Source organism: Ixodes scapularis, unplaced genomic scaffold (assembly GCF_016920785.2).
Source record: "Ixodes scapularis isolate PalLabHiFi unplaced genomic scaffold, ASM1692078v2 PGA_scaffold5__190_contigs__length_132052651, whole genome shotgun sequence".
Classification (NCBI taxonomy): domain Eukaryota; kingdom Metazoa; phylum Arthropoda; class Arachnida; order Ixodida; family Ixodidae; genus Ixodes; species Ixodes scapularis.
The window spans coordinates 85,988,711-86,012,407 of NW_024609880.1; the positions used below are offsets into that span (position 1 = coordinate 85,988,711).

At 39.7% G+C, this 23,697-nt stretch overlaps 2 protein-coding genes across 2 annotated transcripts in view; one reads left to right on the plus strand and one right to left on the minus strand.

Annotated features, from left to right (window-relative positions):
- Window positions 1-2,865: 2,865 nt before the first annotated feature.
- On the minus strand, window positions 2,866-5,979 carry LOC120850137. The gene is made up of 5 exons (XM_040222530.2): window positions 5,924-5,979; window positions 5,416-5,474; window positions 4,616-4,628; window positions 4,463-4,506; window positions 2,866-3,259 (listed from the first exon to the last, which is right to left on the minus strand). The coding sequence occupies exons 2-5, from the start codon at window positions 5,462-5,464 to the stop codon at window positions 2,943-2,945; spliced, it is 423 nt and encodes a 140-aa protein (XP_040078464.1). The 5' UTR covers window positions 5,465-5,474; window positions 5,924-5,979; the 3' UTR covers window positions 2,866-2,942.
- Window positions 5,980-9,033: 3,054 nt separating this feature from the next.
- The window catches only part of LOC115328019, a 58,794-nt gene continuing 44,130 nt past the window's right edge, over window positions 9,034-23,697 (plus strand). Inside the window, exons 1-3 of the mRNA XM_040498479.2 lie at window positions 9,034-9,064; window positions 9,959-10,012; window positions 10,100-10,112. Coding sequence (XP_040354413.1) covers window positions 9,964-10,012; window positions 10,100-10,112 — 62 coding nt within the window. The 5' untranslated portion in view covers window positions 9,034-9,064; window positions 9,959-9,963. The remainder of the gene's footprint in view (window positions 9,065-9,958; window positions 10,013-10,099; window positions 10,113-23,697) is intronic.

The window sequence follows — 23,697 nt, forward strand, 5'->3', positions numbered from 1 at the left end:
ACTTCTACTAACAACTAATAGGAATGAAGTTAAACGTCCAAAGTTTTAAGGCTGTCAATATTTTGATTTTTTTTTAGTATATTTTGAGGCTTTCTATTAAAGCATGAGGGACAGGTTCAAAACAATATAAAGAACCAATAAAAGCATAAAAGCAACTGTATTTACTTCTGAAATTGAAAAATCCTATCATCGAGCTCTGAGTTTCTTCAGTCGTCATGTTTTGCTTCTCCTCCATGTTGCGTTTCTATAAGGATGTAACATTTTTTAAGATTTTAAAGCATTTCCTTTACTGTATAACGAAACAGCATAACTGCGCCAATATTATGAGCTTGTTTAGGTGAAGGCATACAAATTTTAATATATCAATAAAGCGCCGAAACATATTACAGTCTGTTCTGGCCACTAAGTCAATAATAATACTTTTAATAAAACTGTTGGTTTAGGTTAGATATTTAGCACAACCGCTCAATGCAGCACTCACCTGGAATATTTCCTGCACAAAAGTGGTTTGCTTGAAACAGGACGTCTCAAATTTATGCACAGTCGTTTATGCTGGAGAAAAGAAACAGGCGTCCGGACTTCCCCCGATAAAGTTTCATTATCTGCGTCACGAACGCTTGGTGTTGCCATACATTAAAGCGTTATCTTTATGCACATATATGACCAGCGAACAAAAGACTCGCGATATCTTAATGGAGAAAACCTTTTTTTTAGCTTGTCACAAAATACCCAACCGTCACCTTCTCAGTACTTCTGTTGAATAAACCATGGATTTTCCTATCATGCACAAAGGACTGTTTGATGGAAGGAGATACTTCTATTTTCCAATGTACATCCCGGCAGTACAAGCTTTTATTTAATTTTTACCCCTTTCAACCCCCTGTTTTTACAATATTTTTCGCTCAATGTGGTACCAGGACCTGAGAAGCAGCATACCACCATTCTTCCCTTCTTTTGCTCGCATGCGGAATATTTGTAAGACAACAACGGGTTTCTTTTAATTAACATTTTGGGAGTTTGGGGTATTACCGTAATCTCACAAAGAGGGGGGGGGGGGGGCATTTCTGTTGTCCCGATGTTTACGTCGTGATTCAAGCTGCATATACAAAATTAGCATAGAGATTGAACCTTTTAAAAAAGAGTTCATCGAAAGTGTCTGAAAGGTCCCATATTAACGACAAAAAGCTAGCGGAAAACATATACTGAATTGTTTAATATTAAACAAACTGCAACTTCATAAATGCAAAAGTAACATAGCCAACTCGTGCGACTCTGCGCGCATCGTGTGTTCAAACATTTACCCAATATTTCACAGCAGGGGTTCCTGCGAGACTTTTTGTGGCCAAAAATGAATTTTATTAAGTTGACTTTTTTATTATTTTCCACGAAATATTTACAAATGTGTGACAGGTCGCGACTAGCTTGTCCCTCTTCCGCTAAGAATAAGCCTTGCAAAAAAAATGTTGGGAGAACTTTTTTATTTTTACTAAATCATTTTTCCAAAAAAAAAGTTTTTTGTGACTTAATTGAACTCTATCGATTCCTCTTATCTGCGAGCTATACTCACACCAGCAGTTTACAAATAAAGAAAACTCAACAACTGTATATCTATACATAAACAATTAACCAAATAAAAACTTACAGATTTTATATTTTATAGTTCAGCATAATATAAAATAAATAAAAAGCAGGGTGTCGAACCGGTCATTATTTCGGTTCGGTTCGGGTTCGGGTTCAGTAGCATTGTATTTTGTTACGGTTCGGTTCCGGTTTAGGGTAGCGCACATAATATCACTCCGGTTACCGGTTTTGATAAGCGCGAACCGGTCGAACCGGTTCCTAACTCGGCCTTTGACCATTGACCGAGCACTTCCTGCAGCCTTTTCTGAGCTCGAGATGCTTGCAATAGACCCCCCAGCCCAATACAACGTTGATACTCGCTCTTCAAGCAGATATGAAAACTCTGCTCAGTGACCTGCGCAAAAGACACCACTAATGTGGCAAGGCCAGGCACGTAGTCAGGATTTTGTTTCGGGGGGGGGGGGGGGGGGGGAGAGGAGGTCCAAGTAAAATGAAAGATTTCGGGGGGGGGGGGGGGGGGCGAGCTCGGTACTTGTCCCCCCTTCCTCCAGGCTGTCGCTGCACTCAAGCGGAAGGTCACGTGGTGCGCTCTCGGTGCTCGATTGGCTAAATGGCTCCTCGACTGCAACTGCGGTCCATCCTGAGGTTAAACATTCGCGGTCGCATTCCGCTCCGACACTTGGACATTTCTTAGCCAAGCGGCCAAGCGGTGCTTTGAAATCGCCGCCGCTGCTACCACGCCTCCAGGGCCGATCCAAGAAACAAAGGAAAGTTGAAGCTCTCCCGACGATGATGTATTTTTTTATTACGTATGCAATAAAAACGAAATGTAGAAATATCTCACAGTATGTAGGGTTAGTCTTGGCAACATAAGAAAAATATACGCCTGCAACTCTTATTATTTAGACCAATTATTGACACAATTGGCCCTGAACCGTTTTCGTTGAACCGGTAACCGCCACATCAAATTATGGTTTCGTTCCGGTTCGGGTTCAATATGAAGCGTTCGATTTCGGTTTCGGGTTTGTTCCAGTTCGGTCAAAAATAAAGATTTTGATCCCGTTTTCGGTTTGGATTCGGATTCGGGTTCGGGTTCGGGTTCGGTTCGACACCCTGATAAAAAGTATCTCACAACAGACCATCTCTGATATAGGTTACGCTAAAAATGTAGTTTAGAATTCAGGAATTGTTCAAAATATGCGCCTAGCTGCTTTGTGAAGGTGACGTTAAAAAATGTTTTGTTGAAATAACACTGCATCAAGTTAATATCACAACAAAAAGTGATTCAAACTTTTTTACTAATTTATTTTGTTGCAAAAATACATGCCCGAAGGCGCACTAGTATACAGTGTCATGTGTAACTAGCCGAGTCCACCGGCGACAATGCCGCCGACCTTGTTGATTATAACAGCCTTGGCGACCTTCTTGGCTGCACCGGTAATCTTGTTCCTCCACTTCGCCCAGCCGTAAGCAGCTGCTTCGTCGTCGTATTCATCAACACTTCCTGTTTCTTGGGCAACTTCCTCGGCCACGCCGGCCGCCAGTTCTTTCAGCTCAGCATTCAGCAATGCGAACTCCTTCTCTTCTTCCTCAGTCACAGCCGAGTCTTTGCCTTGTAGCCATCTCCCTACTTTCTCAAGCGTTTTTCCCACTCTTACTCTCCACGCATATTCATCATCTAAAAACAAGGGTTAAAATCAAATATTATTTCAAATAAGTAGCTTAAAAACATATTCCACATAAGCAGCTCTAAACGGAATAATATTTGCCCTAATATTTTTTCAGCTAGTAGTTAGACTACTAAAATCAAGCTAAATTAAATTCAACAATGCAGAAAACTGGGCGAGCTTGTTTAACATCATTTAAGGTGGGAATATCACAACTTGGCGAAGGACAAGATACAATAAGTGAACAAACACTGCGCTGTGACTGTGCGCTTCTTTTTGTCCTTTGTCGAAATAGGGTTTTCCCATGCTGCTAGCTACAAATGAACGAGGATAATAATGGACTTTCATTGCGTGCAAGTCGATATCCATTCCTTCTACCTACGTTATGAAACCTAAGGTAGGGGAATTCACTAGGCAAGAAGATGCGGTCTCGCTATGTTTTGGTAGGCGTACAGTAAATACATTAATTTGCTCGGCATTTTATTCCGGCTCCGCAACAGTGCGAAGCAGTTTTCAAGACTGTACAAATAAGAATGAATAAACATGTGGATCCGAACACGGTTATTTTTTCTGTATATATGCCAGTCTTTTTAATAACATTGTTAACGACAATGTGCGTATCGTTTAAGAAATGAGACGGATCATTTTACTCTTAAACTGATAGAAAGGACGTTGCCGAAACTAGCATTAGATCGCTTCTGTCCAAGTTATAACGCCGAAGTTATTTTGCTCATATGTACGAGATGTTTCATATATCAATTAAACATATGAGGGATTAGGAAAATGTAAATGTGTGTCTTGTTGAAAAAAAAAGAAGAAAGAACTGTTGATTAAAGTAATTGCGCGTTACCAAACAACTTACGTTCGGCAATTATCCCGAATGTTTACATTCACAGATAGCCTTGCCTAACTCAGTTTTTTGATAAATGACTCGTTTAGTGTTCCTTACTTATACCGACTAGTATATGTGCCGCTCAGTAACGTATTCACATAGGTAAAGCATATGTGCGTTAATCTTCGCTACAATAGTATAATAGTTATAAATACCTGGTGATTCCTTCATGGCACATATATCAGATTATTTACACCATAATACTGTAAAATAACTACCACCACTTTCAATGTTATCTTAATCTACAATTGATTAAAACGCAATGTACAAATAAAGAACTCTGCCCGTGCTTCATTTCGGACAAGCAGAGATGGGTTCTTACCTTCTTCAGTGACAGAGTTCTTGTCGGTTTCTTTCACCTTTTCGCTGAAAAAGGAATATAATCACATAGAATTCCCCGTTTTGCCAAATTTAATTTAGTTGCACTTCCGAATTGTGCGTAAGACGTTCTGATATATAATTTCGCTATACTTACACAGAGGCAGCATCTGCAACAACAAAAAGAAGAAAGAAAATGCAATAATCTTAATGATTGTTATGTTGGCACTTCGACGGTATTATTTTATTTCAAATCAAAGGAGTTAGCAAGGTTTTCCAAACAATGCGCCTGTTAGTTTTAAATAAAACGGTAAGCATGTAAATTAAAATTAAGAAAGGAAGCAAAAACGTGAAATATTGTACTAAGTAAAAAGTTCACCTGCATTGAGCGTACAGCTGTTTTCAACAGCCTTAATATTATATATCACAATACAAACTAAAGATGCACACTTATGTTGATATACGGAGTTCTTGAGACGTTGTTGGTTAGTATAGTAACCGGAGTCGGAAGCATATTAAGTTAAATGAAGGAAGGAAAAGAAACGAATAAGTTTAGATTATTTCAATAATGTATTTGGTATTTCTTCTGGTAACGAATATTCACTGATAAGAGGTCTACCGCAAAGAATTTCATTAAACATAAATATTTAAGCTACAACATAGTAGTTTACAGAAAAAAGTGAGTGTAGGTAGATCGATATGTTGTTATTTAAGAAACAGGTGTTGATAATAGCGCAAATCTCTTAGAGTAGCAAAATCTGATTCCATGAGAGAGAGAGCTGTAGTTCCCGTATCTGCGCAGATGATTTAAATAATGTTTGTAAATCCTAGGGCGCGCTAAAGCAAATACTTTATTTGATTTTGTTAGAAACCATTCTTAAGAAGCGTTTTGTGAGGTGTGCTTTGTGATCATTGTGAAAAAGGGTTAAAAAGTTGAGTGTTAGCATTATTACTCACATGCCAAAGCTGAAAAAGCAAGTAACAGGAGTGGGGTAGAGTACCTCATTTTGATGCCGCTGCCAAAAAAGTGGGTTCTTATGAGCAAAAGGTGGTGATTCTTAAGTTAAACGCGGTGTTTACGCAAAGGCAGATATCAGTAGAAATGCGCGCTTCGGTCTCACCTGTGGTGGGAGAAGCCCATCAATCTATTATCTTTACAAAATACAGTGTTCCAGGTATATCAAATAAAAAGGGAGGTTGAGCTCAACATTGAAGAAGGTAATTTAAAATATGACATCTCGCTCTGTCTACTCGACTCCATCTTAACAAATATATATATATATATTTACAGCTGTTAGTTAGACCGTTGGAGGAGAAAAATTTGTGCATTCATTTACATATTTCAAAAGATAGTTGGAAAGTTTTTGATTCTTAAGTCAATAAAATCATATGCTGCACTTTTAAATCAACAGTTGCAGGTTCAACCTTTTAAAGAGAAAATAGTCTTGCATGTGAAACGACTTACCTCGGGATTGTTGGAGATGGCACTGATCATGTACAACTTTTCTTTCCTTATATATACATGCAGTCGCACCGCTTAAGGACCAGCAGAAACAATCCGTCGGATATCTCTATAGATCATGGGTACATTATCTTTAGAATGAAGACCTTTCGGAGGATGCAGCATTCGCCTACTTCCTATCACAAAAACTCCGATACACGTATCAATTCGGTTACTTCTTGGGACAATACCCGGTCTAATAAAGTCGGAAAAACCGCGCACATGCTCACTACTTCTATCAGTTCGATAAGTAATAGGGAAGTGAGTGCATAAATAATAAGGTGAATAAACTACGTGATACTGTCTATGCAGCATTGAGATTTTATATATACATATATATATATATATACTCAACAAAATATTAGCCCTTAATGTTTCTAACTAAAATGAAGTGCCTAGATTATGCCGGCAACAAGAGGCTCGCAATACTCATGCCTGTGCTTCACAGACAGCAAATAATCGTTAGACCCGAAGGTTAAGCGCCTTGTTTATTGAATATTTATTAGTCACATTGCCCTTTATCAACGGTACATTTGAGGATTACTCATAATTATTAAGGTTTTAACTGAATTTTCTATTTTTATTATAATACGTGTATAAGAAATAAGCGGTCTAATAAAACAAGAGAAAAGAGCAAGCAACTCTACATAGGTCGCGTGCTCGCTCGCCTCCTCACTGAACATGAGCTTGAAATATTCATGTTTTAGGGAGGATAGACATTAAGATACACCCCTGCTTCCGACTGGTATCTTCACTACAGGCAACGCTTAGCGGGACAACACTCTATACACTGTCCCTTCGCCGCCCCCCCCCCCCCGGCCCTTCCGGCAAGAAAAAAAATAAACTCTACAAGATTTTTAGTTATTTTGTTTGCAAATTTAAGCAACTCATTTATGATCGCAATAACCAATTCTTTATTTATTAGCACTAAGTGATTTTCTTAGAATTATTTTGAGAACATATCGGCAAATAGAATTCTCGATTACATGGAGCCCTATTTCGAGCCGGCAACCGAAAACAGAAAAAAATGGGCCCTATTTCACGTTGAAATTTTCGGAAAATGACTTGTATCCTTGGATGAAGATATATGTGCTCATGCTGAAAATTTGGCGTCTGGTTCGGACTGCCAGCGCTACATTTCGGCGGCGAATGAGCGTTCGGCCATGCATAGTTTCACTTCGCGGATAAAGAGAAAACTTCATTTTTTTTTTTTTGGGGGGGGGGGGGGGGAGGTAGAGACACACCTTACATTAAAGCCGACCGAGGTTGATGCTACAATCCGATTGTTCCAATCAATCCGGCCCAAAAGTGCAACGTCACGGCGCTTGGTGTCTTTGTGGTGTTGCCATCACGGGCTAGACCAATCACAAACAAGAAAGCGCAGGATGACAGCGCATTCATTACGCTTCACCGGATTATTCCACGATGTCAAACGCACAAAGACGAGGAGCGTGGTGACTGCAAACATTTGGCGTTGCTCAGTTGGCTGCGCCAGCTTGTAGCGTCAGCTGCGATTGGAAACGAAATATGGTATGGAGCCAGCTTTGAGGTATACAGATTCACGTCTGTAGTAACGTTTGTACTAAAGAAAAAACAATAAAACATAGATACATCATGGACGGCGTTGCAGACCTCCGCGCATTTTCGTAACTGAGTTCTCGTTTTTCGTTTGGTTTACTACTCTATTCAGTACGCTATGCAGATAACGCGTTCCAAGGGGTGAAGTAACATCTAAACGAAAGGAAGAACGGCAGCATATACTCTCGTTCAAAAGTTTACATTTTGGACGAGAATTCTGTTGTATTAATTCTGTAGTATTATAAAAACGTTGAAACGTACATAAGGTACTGCTATACATTCCTATACCGGATGCATTACTAGTATTATTACTACACCTAGTATATGGCTAGCGTCTAGTACAAAATTTTGATGTATTGTTATTGATGCCTAATAAAAATACGAACCAACCAATTGAACCTGCCTTTAATATTAGTTGTATCATTAGGAGTATAAAAACACTTTGCTTATATTGAGACAAATTGCCCAATTTGTTTAATTATGTTTTTGCCCTGCATTGCCTAGTAGGCCCTTGTTTTAATAGACCCATATCCAACGCAGGTTTGCTACATCTAAAGAGCCTGAAATGAGCACAGCGCACGAATAAAAATATTCTGCTTATTCGCAGTCATACAATATTGAAACATCTTGTTCCATAGATAGTGTATTCTTGAGTGGTAGAACAATATAGAGTGAATATTAGGAAAACAATTGCGAACACTTGTTATAAGAAAGGAAAGCTAGCAACATTGGCTTAAGTTAGAGTTTTATGAAAGCCAATAAAGTATCCAGTTCACTGCTGATAACGATCTAGTACATCTATAGCTACGCGAAGAACGTGTACACAAGCAATTTCAACATGGCGCATCTAAGAATATTTGAATGTTAATTCAGTGTTACTATATAACGTACATTTCAAACGTTTCAGTTTTATGTAAATTTTGTTGATTTCAGTTATTAGTAAACTACTTACATTTTAGTTATATCTATGTCTTAAACATTTCAGTATTAAACCAATTCGAAAATACCTCTGTAATATATGCATTTATAAATATCTTCTGCGTGTATATATGCCAATGTGAAGGCAATTTAGTATTTAACCAGCGATATGGGCGGTTGACAGAAGCATTGATACAACAGTTTATCGTGCTCCGTCGTGTAAGCAATCTGGCATCAGACAAGAATTTCCATTACAGAATGATTTTATCGGTCTCGCCTGCAACTCCTGGGTACTCACGTGCATTTGTACGTCTGTAGTTCTATAGTTCATGCCCGGCTTTGGGTTTTCACAACAAATTGTCTCAGTTGCTGGTATTTCCAATACAAAAAGTGGAGAGACATACATGTTAAAGATAAGAAGAGTCATCTCCTGATATGCGGGCAGACGGAAAAACAAACAAAAAAACTTTTAGGTAGCTATGGTATCTGCCGAGTGATAACTTATCTAGATGTTGGATTTTCCATTTACTATTTTACTCGGATTTAAGGGTATAAAGGAAACTCACCAAGCAGAACGTATACACAACAGTGTCTAAGTCCTTATTTCAGGTGAGTCGAAATCTCGATTTCAATATACCGTTTTGAAACAACATTTAAAGAAGCTGCATTATTTTCGTGCGTTCTCTTCAATTCTTTTCATTATACATAACAGTGAATTTAAGAATATTTTGGTGCGTTGCAGCCCCTTTTTTTAAAATAAGAACATTCATGAAAATCTTCACGGGTGACTTTATTGCGCAAAGAAGTTTGATAGAATTCTACATAATTTTGGTTATTGTTCACCTGCCAAAGAAGTGTTCTTAATATTATTATCTACGCAATAAATCTTTTACCGGAGTCTGATAATAATATGTACGGTGTTTAAATATTGACTGTCTCGGTATAGATTTAAATATGTAGGTTCAAGAATAATTTTTGAGAACGAGGGTAATCATTTATCTATTAAGTAAAAAGAGTACACGACAACAAATATCACAGCTGCCAAAATATATTGAATCCAAAATTCTACTGAAGAGGGTCAACAAAAGAAGTCGGTAGAAATATCCTACATAGGCTCAACTACAACATCGCGTCGCCTAAGCAGCCGGTTAGAGTTAACTTGTTCATTATATAATGCGAGGTAATGCGCACTAGCACACCGTTAGTTTTTAGACCTGAGCAGTTATATTTATCAAAACATTCATCTCCAGTCAAGAACGTTGCTCTCAATACACATTTTAGTCTCTGTGAATACGCCATCCTACAAACTTCGACAGATGCATAAGGCAGGTTTAGTTCGTACTCACCATTTAAGGATATCTTACCAATGATAAGTAGCACACGACATTTGCTGTTGTAGGTAATCATTTTAAAACGATTACATAGTTACATAACTCGGATGTAAAAGGCAATACTTGTGATGTTTCATTTGATGTTGAATTCATCGAGGACTTCCTAATACAGCCACCATGCAAATCTTCGTGCCCGTGCTTCTTCTGGCCATTGCGGCCGTCATCTGTGAATAACACAGCAAGTCTCTCTAATGCTAAAAGTAATTTATGCTTTTACATTACTTACGGATACTTTTTTGTGTTACTTTCGCAGATGGCCGGGTGGCGTGAGTAGACTTGCATTTCTTTTAATATTTGAATAGCTTAATATTTGTATATTTTAATGAGCCACGTAGTTTTCTTCCGCAAAAACTAATGAGCATTTTATAATTTCAGTGAGCCTGTGAACGCGCAGGAGGAAGGTGAGTTAGCATTACACTTTAATACGCGTGAGATAGTTAAAGATAGGCTGTGGTTCTACAGCAAAGTAATTAGCAGATGCAAAATAGCCCTAGAATACCCCAGAATGTGAAATTGTGTGTGGTAAATGATCGTACAAGCACAAGGCATAACGTCTAAGGTGAAAATCAAATACCTTATTTTGTATTTTCTAGTTGTAATACAAACTACTGAAGTACCAGAAAACAGATGTAATACATATTTAGTTGACGTACATAAAAAAATAAAATAAAAATATAGTGTTTTAATATCTCATTTGTACATAAAATATAGGTTTATATGCTTCGATTTTTAAGTTACGGGCTTGAATAGCTTCTTTTGCGTATTGAAAATTTACCAGATATATTACTAATTTGCGCAAAACGCAATAAATGCTTTTGGACTTACTTTTAAAATTCATGACGAACAGATTTCAGCAACCAAATTTAGAGAGAAAGCTACAAGAAAAGCAAGCGCTTTTACAACTAAGTTTTGCAAAAATTGTTCGTCGCTTATATTATCAAATGTTAAAGTGTCATATCTAACATTTGTTAACGTCGACAAAAACGTTTTTATTCAAATATTTTAAATGAAGTTCAAGAACTCTAGCAATTGGCGTGTATATCAAGTTGGCCTATATTTCCTAATGACATTGAAAAATTAATTTCATCACCGAAATGCCTTTCGAATGCCTTTAACTTAAACATGACTATTTCATTGATAAATAAAGTTTCTACTAAATTAAATGGGAGAGGTATTATTAATAGTGATGTCGTGAACTGCATTCGATAGACAGCTGCCAATTCAATTACTGGGTAATTTCATCTCAAATCGTGCAAAAAAATTATGGGTCCTAAAAAAACAAAAAAATGTTGATGTAAAATATAGGGCTAGAATCGAACTGCGAATTATAACTAAGATACTTTTAGAAAAAATATTTTTGCAGTCTTGTGATCTTTGCAGTTTCCACGAGCGACACCACTTGGAGTGTCGAAATATTTCCACTTTTTTAACTTGATACTTTTTTACTTCTTTATCTCTTCCTATAGAAGGTTTAAGTACTCTGGAAGTCTGTTTTTCCTATTTTATTGTATAAAATAAAAATTAGTGAATCTTGCACTTTTCATCATAATAGGCAGCGTTTGAATCGATCTAGCTTTCCATCTACTATTACTTAAATCATGTAAATACATATGAAATGAAACCTTGGATCTAAGCCAATTCACGAATCTGTTGATTTAGGTGTAGTTTAAATGGGATAAACAACACTGTAAACATCAATTGAATGCTAAAAATACAAAATGTAATGTAATATTATTTTTATTTTTATATATATAAAGCTTTTTATGTGTTTTATAGATGCATTAACATTTCTTTGACATATATGGTTTCGGCATATTAAGCAATGCGTTTAAAAAGTATATTTTTACTTCCATTCAAAAATAAAACGATATTGGCCATGGCCAAGCCTGTTACGTAATTATATATATATATATATATATTTATATGCGTTTAACGGTGGCCATAGTATTAGCGATATACATTAAGTAACATTTAGTAAAACTGGGGAATACTGGTATGACATAATTAAAAAAAAGAAATGCATACACATGTCCAGTTTACATCAAATCTTAAGATCCACAACTTTTATTTAAATAAACTTATTGAAACGTCTTTTTTTCTATTTAACAACATAAAAATTAAGTTTCACAAAACTTTGTCATGCAATGAAGGGGCGAGGTAAATTATTTTCAGAAGCCTAGCGGGCCGAGTGCGAAATTTTGCTTCTTTCATCTGACCGCATTTCTATGTATGCTGGCGAGGCTTGAAAAAACTTCTTGACTTTTTGTTATTTGAGGCTGTCAGAGATTATAGAGATAAACGTGGGAAATTCATAAATATACATCGAAGTTTTAGTATGATAAGCTCACAGTAACATTTATAGTGTTAAAAGAAAATGTCATTTTAAATGTGGCTAACCTTACTCTTGTGGATTCACTTTTTTATTTCTTATCACAACGCCGAAAGACCCGTCTCTATTTTGAGCCTCCATCCAGAAGTAGCCAAACTCCATCCAGAAGTAGCCAATCCCATTCTTTCTTAATGTGTCGCCGTATTAAGCGATGCCTGCTGCTTCGCTTTTGAGGAGTACAATTCTAGGCGCTTTCGGGGCCACTACACGAGAAAAATCATCACCACTTCCAAATTTTTCCAGTTTTGATGACGTGATGTTCTGGAAGGGGATTGGCACTTGAGGACTGTCCCCACGCCATTACACGTACTTTTGCTGTGTCCCGTAGCTTAAGAAATTAATTGTGTCACCTCTTGTATTTTCGCCATTTAGTACATTAAAAACCTAGTTTTGAAATGACTAGCCTCTACGTAGGAGTTGTGGATAATTTCTGTAAATATCGAAATGTTTTCTTCCAGCCACTCGTCAACTTTGCGCAGAGCGAACAATGCGTGTGCCGTATTCTGCGCGATGTCGTCTCTCACAACTTCTAAGCTGTGGATTTTGCGCTCGTTGTAGCGACGCAGGTGAAAATATACACAATAAATCCCTCCTAATGAAAGTATTGCCCCGCTCGCGGAAGAACTACGCTACAGTTTTCCCCAAAATCAAAATAGCATGAGTCTTGAAATGCATTTTTTTGAGCTTAGAGCAAACCGCTGAGTATGTCGAATGAAAGAATGGGGGAAGTGTTTTGTTTCACACTTTCTGAGCTCATTGCGAAATGCGTTACTACCAATCTGTTTCTTTATCAGTTCGCTAGATTCCCAAAGAGCTACTTCGATTTGTTCGTCTGCGTTTATTGGCGACAATTCTAGTGTTAAACCATATGTTTTGGACACACCTTACAGGTCAGCAGAACGCAGTCTTTAGTTACGTTAGCACACAGGCAAAATCTTTCAATGTGTTCAAGACTGAATTCTTGGTTGCCAACGTTTAAACTTGCTGTCAGGCAAAAAGTACTTGCTCCCTCTCTCAACTTTGGTTGACTGTGTCTAACAAAGTGAGATTAAATGCCCGATATGCGGGAAGCATAGTACCTGCCAGCGAAGGAAAACGGTTCAGAAAGTCTGCCACTCTCGAAGGTTGCGGAGCATGAGCTTCTGCTGTCGTAGCACCTCCTGATGATAACAGGTTTTCTATAGCTTCGTCTTTTCTATCACGTGTACGACCCGTCACATGATAGTCGTTTCTAATGTTTCTAGTAAACAATCACAACAGCTATCTAAGAAGGGGATCAAAACACTCCAAGAGGTAAAAAAGATGGCGGAATGTCTATGTGCCGCTCGGCTTGCTAATTTTCCTTCTGTTCCTACTTTCCGTCGAAGACAAATAGCCAAAACAAAAACTTTGAAGGTACTTCTATCTAAAAACAAATAAAAACAAAAAGGCTAAATTACGAAACACACACATATTGAAGAAACAAGAAAGCAAGCGGCGAAGCGGCGCGTTGCTTTCAGAACTAATGGTTTAAGCTCATATCATTCTACAAGAGCTCTAACGGATATTTCGTTTTGCAAACATAAAAGTGGCAATAGTAACGACGGAGATCGGGATGTTTCAACAAGCCTATATTAGTTATCGTATAAAGAAAGTTGTTTGAATAAAGAAAAAAAATGCAGGCACGGTTATTGACGCTCCGCGGGCCGTCGCTTTTAGATATTGTTTTTGTTCCCACGAGTGCTCTATTAACTCACGGATACCCTTTAAAAGCGTCCTATATGTGCTTGTTATTCTTGCATGACAACGCTTAAACATTATTAAAAATTTCGACTTATGCAGTTTCTAAGCAACTTAACGTGAGGGGGAACCTCTTACCATATTATGCTATGAGTGGTATTGATGTAAAAGTTTTGTCGAACTGTGTGTGGACTGAAGAACCATTACAGACTACGATCATGTTACAGAAATAATAAATATTTAAGTCAAAAACAAAAATAACAAAGATATGCGTCGCAGAAAAGAGGTACAAATATCTTCTTCAAAGGTCTTCTTTTCAAACGCACATCCTGATATGACGATACCTTATATACAAAATACATGTTATAAGATTTATAAGAGCACATAGAATCATTTTCATATAAAAAAACTGAAAAAATAAAAATTGCGTTTTTTCTTATATTGAAGTTGTAATTTGTACTTTTAGTTGTTCTTATCATGTTTAAAGTGGTATATTTATACAAACTATACTTAAGTTATCAATATTCTGATTTTTAAATCGGCTTAGATAAAACTTTCATTTGATGTGTCTCTTAGCACTTAAATAAATGTGTATCGAAAGCAAGCTCGATTCAAAGTGGCTCATTATTGTCAAAAGTGCGAGATTCAATAATGTTTGTGTATAAGATAAAATAAAAATGCACTGAGTATTAAACCAGTAAAAAAGTTATAATTTTTGTTTAAAAGATAGTGTAAACGCTGTGGGACTCCAGAATGTGTACCTAGTGGAAACTGCATAATTCAGAAGACCCAACTTCTGCCTTTTCGAAGGCCAAAACTTATCAACAAAATAATTTCTGCAGTTCTACTTTGACGTTTTGTTCTAGTCGCACATTTTCCACCAACATATATTTGTTCAAGAATTCTTGAGGACCTATCAAAATTTCCTGCACGATTTAAAATGAAATCACCCTGCTACGGTCTAATATGTGTGAGTTAATTTCGACTGCGTCATTCAGTTTCGCTGCATCAGTAAAACACCGTACAGATCGAGTCCACTTGGTAACTCTTCTGTGTAGGGCGTAGCTGGAGTTTTGACTAATTATTCATAAACCTTTGGTCTGTACTTAACTGGCGGCCTGCCGAACAATATTACTTTCAGATGGCATTGATAGCTACCGCTGGAAAAAACCCGTTGGTATCGCACTCGAGAAGATCGGCAAGTGGCTACAGCGAAGGGGGCGCTTTTACACTGCCGAGGACGGTGACGGAGACGATGCTGAAGATTTAAGCCCCAAGGACCTGAAGGAGATTGGCGCTGTACTGGGGAAACTGGCCGTCGCACTCGAGGAGGGCAAGACACTAGACGTGGCACTCGACGGCGACGACGCTTCGGAGTACGGCATCGGAAAATGGGCCAAAAGGATTCGTGGGTGGGCCAAGCAAGTTCCGCCCGCCATCGGTGGATAAATTGAAATCATATTATGTACATTCAAGGACACCCAGACCATTGCATTCTCATGTCTTGAAATAAAGAGGAATCACTGTGTTTGTATGAACGGGCGTTTGTATTTTTGTTTCTATGTATTTCAGAAGATTACATGTTCTTGCTAATGAACTCACTCATAGTTAAAACTTCAATGTTAGTACTATGTTACGATGCAATTGGATACAATAAAAATATAATAAGATATAGCAGTCTTATTTGCAATATAATTCTTAATATACAATAGAATAACGAGCTTGCGGAAGCCTTAAGGGCGTTTGTGCCTCCTTCCTCAGGTGGCGAAAATTCGGTAGATTGAAAATTACCACAAAAAGACTATGCAAAACTATAAAAAAAAAACACAATACATTCGATGCAAATCAGTTAGTGAGGAGAATAAAAATAATGTACTTAAAAAATACATCTTGCTGCTTTCAATTTTTTAACGATTTCCTGGGCTTCTGTCTAGATAGAAACAAAGTTGACTGGGGAGGCATTGCAAACACGTGGAACATAATACATGCGAGTACGTTCGCCTTATTTGTTCTGATTTGCGGAACATCATATCGAATAGAAGGTTTCAGTGGCCGCTAGCGATGTGCGGCGTTTTAAAATGAGAGTTACAGCAAAGTTTAGTTATGACCTTTCCTCTAAAAAGTACAAAACGTTATGGCAGATTAAGTGCGTAAATATACATTACTTGACATTTCACGTCTACAAAACGCCATGCTTTTCAAAGTAACTTTTTAAGAGAGAGAGTTGACCCTGGCACACAGAAACGAAGAACAACCACAAAAGATCGTTATATCGTTACGCAGGTAACTACACGCAAGAGCTGGTATCTTTAGTTTTTCAAACGACGAATGGCATAAGCAGATTTATATTGTAGAGAGGGCATGAAAGGTCCTTAATTCTTTACATGAGGAGCTTTGCATATGTCATTCAGGTTGGAAGAAGAAGGTAAGGGCAGGAGGAGAAAACAGACGTTAACCAAGGTGGTCTGCCTCGGTTGGCTGCTCTGAGGTGGGGAAGGGGATGCGGGGATAAAAGGAGGAAAGAATCCAGGTTGGAGTGTATGAAGAGACGACTTGTGATAATTGTCTACGATCGGCAGATTGGACTGTCTTTTCTATAATTATGAGCTTCTTTTGGACACCCTTGGTCGATCGCCTCTTTCGGCCAGATGACTAGGTCGCGACTTGGTGTTTTTATGGTCGCTTAATGCTGTCGTTGATTCTCAGATGCTAGTGAGTTGCTGTGAGACAATTCATGTCCCACAGCAAAAAAAAAATATTATGAACGCCTTTTTTTATTCTTCTTACTTAGAATTGACTCCTCCGCTGACACGGATCATGCTCACGCACGATAAGTTTTCTATCCCTGATGTTGACCTTTTTACTTCCTTTGGAAAGTTCAAGAACACTTTTATGCTAAGAATTGCTGTGTAGAATGTAAATTTTAGTGCCGTCTCAGTTTGTGCAAGTGTAACCCTCATAAGGCCCTAAAGCTGTTTGAGACACAATAAAGTTCGGATTGGTTGATTCACTGATAAATTTGACATGTGGGTGCACCAAGAGAAATCCCCGTCGAAGTGCATACCTAGATATTTTACCGAATTGACATAGTCAATAAGGCTGCATTCATACTCTCAACAGCTCTAAGCCTGCGACACTATTGCATGGGGACGTTCTACGTGCTTGATGATATCTACATCTTGCGTGCCATGAAATACCCCAACGGAACATAGCGGAGCAACAGAAATTAAGCATGAGAGGCTTTGTGCGATGCAACACGTTGGTTGGTGCGCTATGGATCATTCCAATAATCGCCATCTCCAGGCTACCATCTTTGGACGCTCGGTGGCGGAGCGCGTTCAGAGCAAGCGCAGCTGGGGGTAAGTATCAGACGCTGCGCATGCGTGAACAGCCCGGTACTCGACATTACTTGCCCGGGTGAGAAGCGCTACAAAACTGAATTCGAATTAGAGGGGAGCAGAAAACTCGAGATGATGTAAATTGAGAATTAATTATTGATTTAAATAATGATTTACATTAATCGGGACACTCTGATTATAATAATTTAAATAAAACCTTCCCCAAAAAACGATCACCAAATATATTCATTACCGTGAGTATATCATTTTATTCTCTTTTCAGCGCATTTGTTTTTTTATTTAAATCAAAGATGAGCAAACAAGGCTTATATAAGACTGAACATGAACATGAAAAAGCATAGGTGCTTTTTCAACCAAATCGGAGCGTTGACCTTCATTTCACTTCGTTCGGGAGTTAGGTAAACCTTTACCGAATGACTTTTTTGCGTCGAATAGAAAAATATACTTGTTGGTTAGCGCATTGGTAATGAAGTAAGTTTAGAAAGAGTTATATACATAAAGACAGGGGATGTGCTGTGTTGTGTTGTCCCATCCCCTGTCTTTACGTATATAACCCTTTCTAAGAAATATACGTTTCATACAGTTGGTGAAAGTAAAAATATAACTTAAAATATTAAACAAAAAATACAAACACGCGAGATTTTTTTTTTAAATTAGGTTTGTTATATCTATGGCACAGTGTGCAGTAGATGTAATTTTTATTGATACCACGATTACATTTTATTCAACCTATTTCGACCATACTAATTGTGGCAATATATTAAATATTATTTATTGCTTACAAAAAAAAACATTTATTAAATGATTTGTGTCAAAACATAGATACAAATTTAAGACGTGTGAAACTTCAAGAAACAGTTCATCTATTTGTTCAAGCAGAGAAGAACATTACATTATTGGCATGACACGAAGGAGTTTGACTGGCAACTTGGAAACTTGCATCTTGCCCGCGTCTGCATCCAGAGGGGGAAAGTGGTCCGCCTTGTCGAGGCGATCGTCCTGCGAAGGTACTGCAGCTGCAGGGCAACGTCTCCTTTTCTTGATGAGTTGAGCCTTGACTTCCTTGCTCGATCGGCCTCGTTTCCTCTCGGCAGGCTTTCCAGCTTTGCAGAGACTTTCAGCTACAGACTTGAAGTCAGCGAGCGGCATTCCTTTTCCATTCCTTCGCCTTCGTTTGGGCCAAGAGATTACTACTGCCAAATCAAGCACATCGGAAATATCTTGAGATACCATTTCTTTTATCTCAATTGATTTCTGTAAAGCCCTTGCGTTAGGTCCAGAAGATCCTTACCCCACACGTTGCTGATGAATACTTTCACCGACTGCGGTCACGGGACCATAGGGTGTTTTCCTTTCTTCTGTCATACCTCTCAGCTTTAACCACTGGGTCACTTCCAACATAGGTAGAAAACGTGGTCATCGCCTTTTTGTCACACCACGCCACGACACACACATTGGAATTGTCGACTGTTGAAACTCCTATATTCATGCTGCCGCGTTCGTTGGCTTTCAGCTCTGCTTCTTTCGGTAGGTTGCACCCAGGTAATCTGTTTGCCCTCACTTCCTCAAGAAGGAAGCAAGGCCTTCTTGGTGATTTGGACAAAGTGGCACCCTCCTGAAGCAGTTGTCAAAAATAATTTGTGGTTTGTTTGTAGAGGAACTGTGTGGTGCACAATCTCAAGACTACGTTGCTGCTAGCGCCGAGGTCTGAACATCCAACCATTACGGTGTTGTTCTGAGTGCCAGAAAACACCTTAGTGTCATGGCTGAATCCGGGTATTCCACTCAGTACAAATGCTTTACATCCCCACTTTTGCGGATTTTGGCGTTATACTGTTTAATTGATGATCTTGATTTCGTCGGCATTGTTTGCTAATATAATAATAAGATATCCCTCTTTTGGAATTAAGTACAGCCGCGCGTTCAGCATGACCAGAAGTGGTCTGATTTTTTGCAGCTTGTAGTGAGATGGGTCACCAATGGGGAAACTTGTGGTATTGTCGTTGACATAGAGGAAACGCATGAGCTTCTCCCAACGGTTGCACGATAAAATATCCGAGATAGCGTGCTGTCCGATATTGACTGCTTCAATCAAGTCTCGTCCCTGAGAGCTTAACAATGGACATTAAGAGAATTATTCCAAGGAACTGTTCGAGTTCTGCTCCAGTTACACTGTCTTGTTTAGCTCATACTACACTGAGTACAGGTTTGTCTGACCGACCACGTGCTCCACAATCTCAGGTCTAATCAAATATCGGAAGTATTGAAGAGATGTCTCGGTTTCTGTAACTTCTCGTGGAGCGCCTCGTGGAAGTTTGGTATCACCAGAAAATTTCTCGGCGTCAGGATCATAGAAGACGATTTTTTAGATGCGGAGCATCTCTTGCTCGGGTCTATGTCCCGCGGTGTCGTAGTCCGCACTCACACAACGCATGCTCAACTCTCCTTCTTCCCTCTCTCCAACAGCTGCTCGTTACTCTCTCTGCTTACTCTCTCTACCAGCTGCGCGCACTTCGCGTGCTAACGGCGTTCGCGTGCTAACACCATTAATAACGATCCGCGATGGTCCGCATCACCCCATGGTTCCCCTCGGGAAGATGGTGTAATTTTTTTCCCCAAGTTGGGGTGTTAGACTTCTGCTTTTTAATGCTTGAGGCTGGCAGGAGCTCAGGATCATCGACAGACTCTGCCTCAGATGATGAGAGGTCATGCAAGGGTACAGTCTATTTTCCTGGTGGCACGTCGTCATCATCAGAGAGCTCTCTTTCCTCGTTTTCACATCCATTTCCAGGTAGTCCTTTGCCATACGCTTTGCGATAATCCATTGGTCTAAGAAGCGTAAACCACGTACATACTTCAATTACAATATTGACCGTCACTACAGCAGACTGCTTGTTGTGTCACATCTGGCACAAACCTAAAAGAATGTCTTCCCAACAAAATATGAGGTCCGTGAGTCTAGGGTATGCTAAACAGATTAGAAACAACTTCTGAATTACTCAATGAAGTCGCATGTCAAGAACGTACCGTATGTGCGATGACTTCGAAAGAACAAACCAACCTGCACGGAAGGTTGAAAAGCCGAAACTATGCGGCTCTCAGTGCAAAACACCACCGATAGATGGCACTACTAGCTTAGCATACAAGGCGGAGGTATGTGCCGTATATGGATCCGCATGCACTTTGAGCACAAGCCATAGCTGCAATATATCATACAGGGTAAAAGAAGAAAATAGATGGTGCTATGGAGAATAGGGCAGCCTTGAAATGAAAATCTGTGAAATTTGCGAAGACTTTCGAACATCCTAAGAATTGGGGCGTTGGAAAGAGAAAAAAAAAACACTTCGGGAACAAACTACCAGCCACGAAGGATGTCAGGAATTTTTGAAAATATAATAATTAGCCAGCTAATTAATAAAAAAAATAATTAAATTTTTAATTACTGGAAATAGACATATGGTTCCAGCTAGAAAGTTGCTGAGTGTTATCGAAAACCACTAAATGTGTCATTTTTAGTAATACTTTGACCGGATGAGAAGAGTAGTATCACACTAAAGTTACCACTCGTTTAGCAGGTCCCTATTGAAAAAGGCCAATATGAACTCGGCTTATTGGAAATATTGTATTCCAATGAAGATGATGGAAACCAATAAAAACTTATTGTTATCCGATTAACCCAATACGCACGATGGGAATTCTTATCGGAGCACAATATCCCGATATAGTATGCGGTTATTGGTATACAACAGGATATTGGAGCACAATATCCCGATATAACTTGCGGTTATTGGTATACAACACGATATCGGAGCACAATACCCCGATATACTACACGGTTATTGGAATAGAATACGACATCGCGTGCATATTGGTGACCGACATGGACATACTGTACGGCCACGCGATATACAAATATTGGTCGTCGATCACGGGACCAAAGGAGAATACAATATGATATCGCGTGCATATATCTCAGAACGGGGGTACCAAGTTACCAACATGCATTACGTTGGCATATCCACACGGCAATACGCGAAAAATATATTGGGTGTGGATACACACATAACATAAACGTTCTGCGTTGCGAACACATTAACATTGATCGACAGTGCAAGTATGTACAGCTGTTAGTACGGCACACAGTACACACAGCCTCGCGCGCTTGAAACTAGACAACCACCAAACCATTCAGAATAACTAGCCGGAACACCCGCCGCGACCTACCTTTTAATGAGAAAGCCCAATAACGACGTGCTCATTGGAGTGATTGTTTTCCAACAAATGTTTATTGCAGTTGTAATGCAACAAAAGTTGATCGCCAAACGATAAACCAAACGTACCGGGATACAATTCGATGTTGCAACACACCATCGCAATACAACAAGAAACTGTCGGTGTTGGGACACGACCACCACATCGAATACGATATCAATACGAAGTTACCGACGGTGAGAAATACATCATGACACGATATACCAGTTACCGGTGTTGGGACCGAAATCGAACGCGATACGTGACAATGTCGGTTCGCACGATAAAATAATGAGGGTGAATAGGTTTGACAGGTCACGTGCATGTAGTTGCTTCTTACGCGCACATTTATCGATATTGACCCACCTTTCTGGGTAATCCTACGTGGTACACAAAATCCACGACGACATGCGAGCACATTTCACCCACCACTTTTCGTCGCCTGTTTCGCGAGATTCACACACTGTCCAAAAAACGACGTGAAAAATACGTGCACTTGCGCCATCAAACGATACGTTACAGCCTCGTTTCTCGAGAAGACAGTTTCCATCGCCAACACGCGCGCGCGCGCGCGCGCAAGCAATTTGGACCACAGTTTGGACTTCGAACTGTTCGAACTTCGAAGGGAGCGAGCCCGGCTGGCCCGGCGCGATGCCGGCATCGCCGGCGTGCTGGCGAGCCGCCAAGACGAGCATGCGCAGTGCGCAGCGCGCAGCGGGCGGGCGTCGGTTTCGCCACTGTCACCACTGTGTCTGTGTCAACGACTGTGTGTTGCGCGACCCGGCCAGCCTTGCCAGCCGGCGTGATTGGCGTTCGTCGCACTCTGTACTCGTGGGCATCGAGCGAAACCTACACACTTTCAATTGCTTCGAAAGGTACGTATACACGACTCTATTACTTGCAGCATTGAGTGCTTTGGCGTACGCGGATCAAAGTAAACACCGAAGGACAGAAAGGAGACGTGAAGTTTTTAAATCGAGGCCTTTTTGAACGCCTGTGTCCCCTGTTGAAAGCACCTAGCTGTGCTCTGTTGCAGGCGTCATTTCGACTGCGTGCGCTCCAATGTAACGTCAGTCACTGTTCACACTCGGCTAGCTTTGCCAGTTTGTTATCTCATGTGCGAAATAGACATAGAAACCAGCGCCGCGTCTCTTTCGGATACTCAGCCTCCAGCCCCCTTCCTTCCGGCGTGCTTTCTGCCGCGCCCGTTCGGCGCATTGGATTCGCGGGCGCGTCAGGCTCGTTCGAAGAGGCGTCTGAAGCTGACGAGTCGCCGAAGTGTACCGGAGCTTCTCTTTAGGAAAGTCGCAATCGACGCTCGGCGGCTCGGCTCTGAGCTCGTACTTTTCTCCTCCCGGGTATACCATGAGTGCCGATGAACGAATTTGAAAAAGCGCTAGCGAGTGACTTTGTGACGCCGCCCAACTGTCCTTCTATCAACGGCGCAGAGCAAATGATGTACAAAAAAAAAAAAAAAAACGCGTTTTTTTATATTTTGTTGGTCATGTTTCACCTCAACACAAAGTGAATCGCGGCTGTACGTCGGTTGACTCATTATTGTGCCTAGATTGTAACGGAACCTTTTTGGTGTGATCTTATTCTGATATCGTTATATCTCGCCTTTTCATCTTGGCTGCACACCTCTAGACGACATTCTACACATTGCACTCTTTGTCGACATGTCGCTGGTGCTTGAGACTAATTGGAAGTCACTGTTTGCTCACTCCTTGGTGCACTCATTTTATGTTCAACATCAGTTATCTGAAGGAGGCTCCATGAAACCCTGGAATTTGTTTAGAGGTACCTCTACATACTGTGTTAGAGTGCTGTTTAGTGCGTTGTAGGTTCGCACAAAACCAAATTGCACCTTGTAATATACCCTTTGACTGTTTACTACAATTAAAGTTGCAATGAAACATTGGCCACGAGAGGTGACTCGGCCAAAGTGGCCAACAAATTCCTCACATAGTTTTCTCCATGGGTCATTTTGGATGTTGACAAATTTTCTTGTGAATAATGAGTGTTATGCACATATGTTTCTTCTACTTTTCAGACAGGTACTTCAGTTAGATAAACCCCAGCAAAAGCAGCAAGAGAGTCTCGTAGGGTCACACCAAGGATAACGGCATTCCT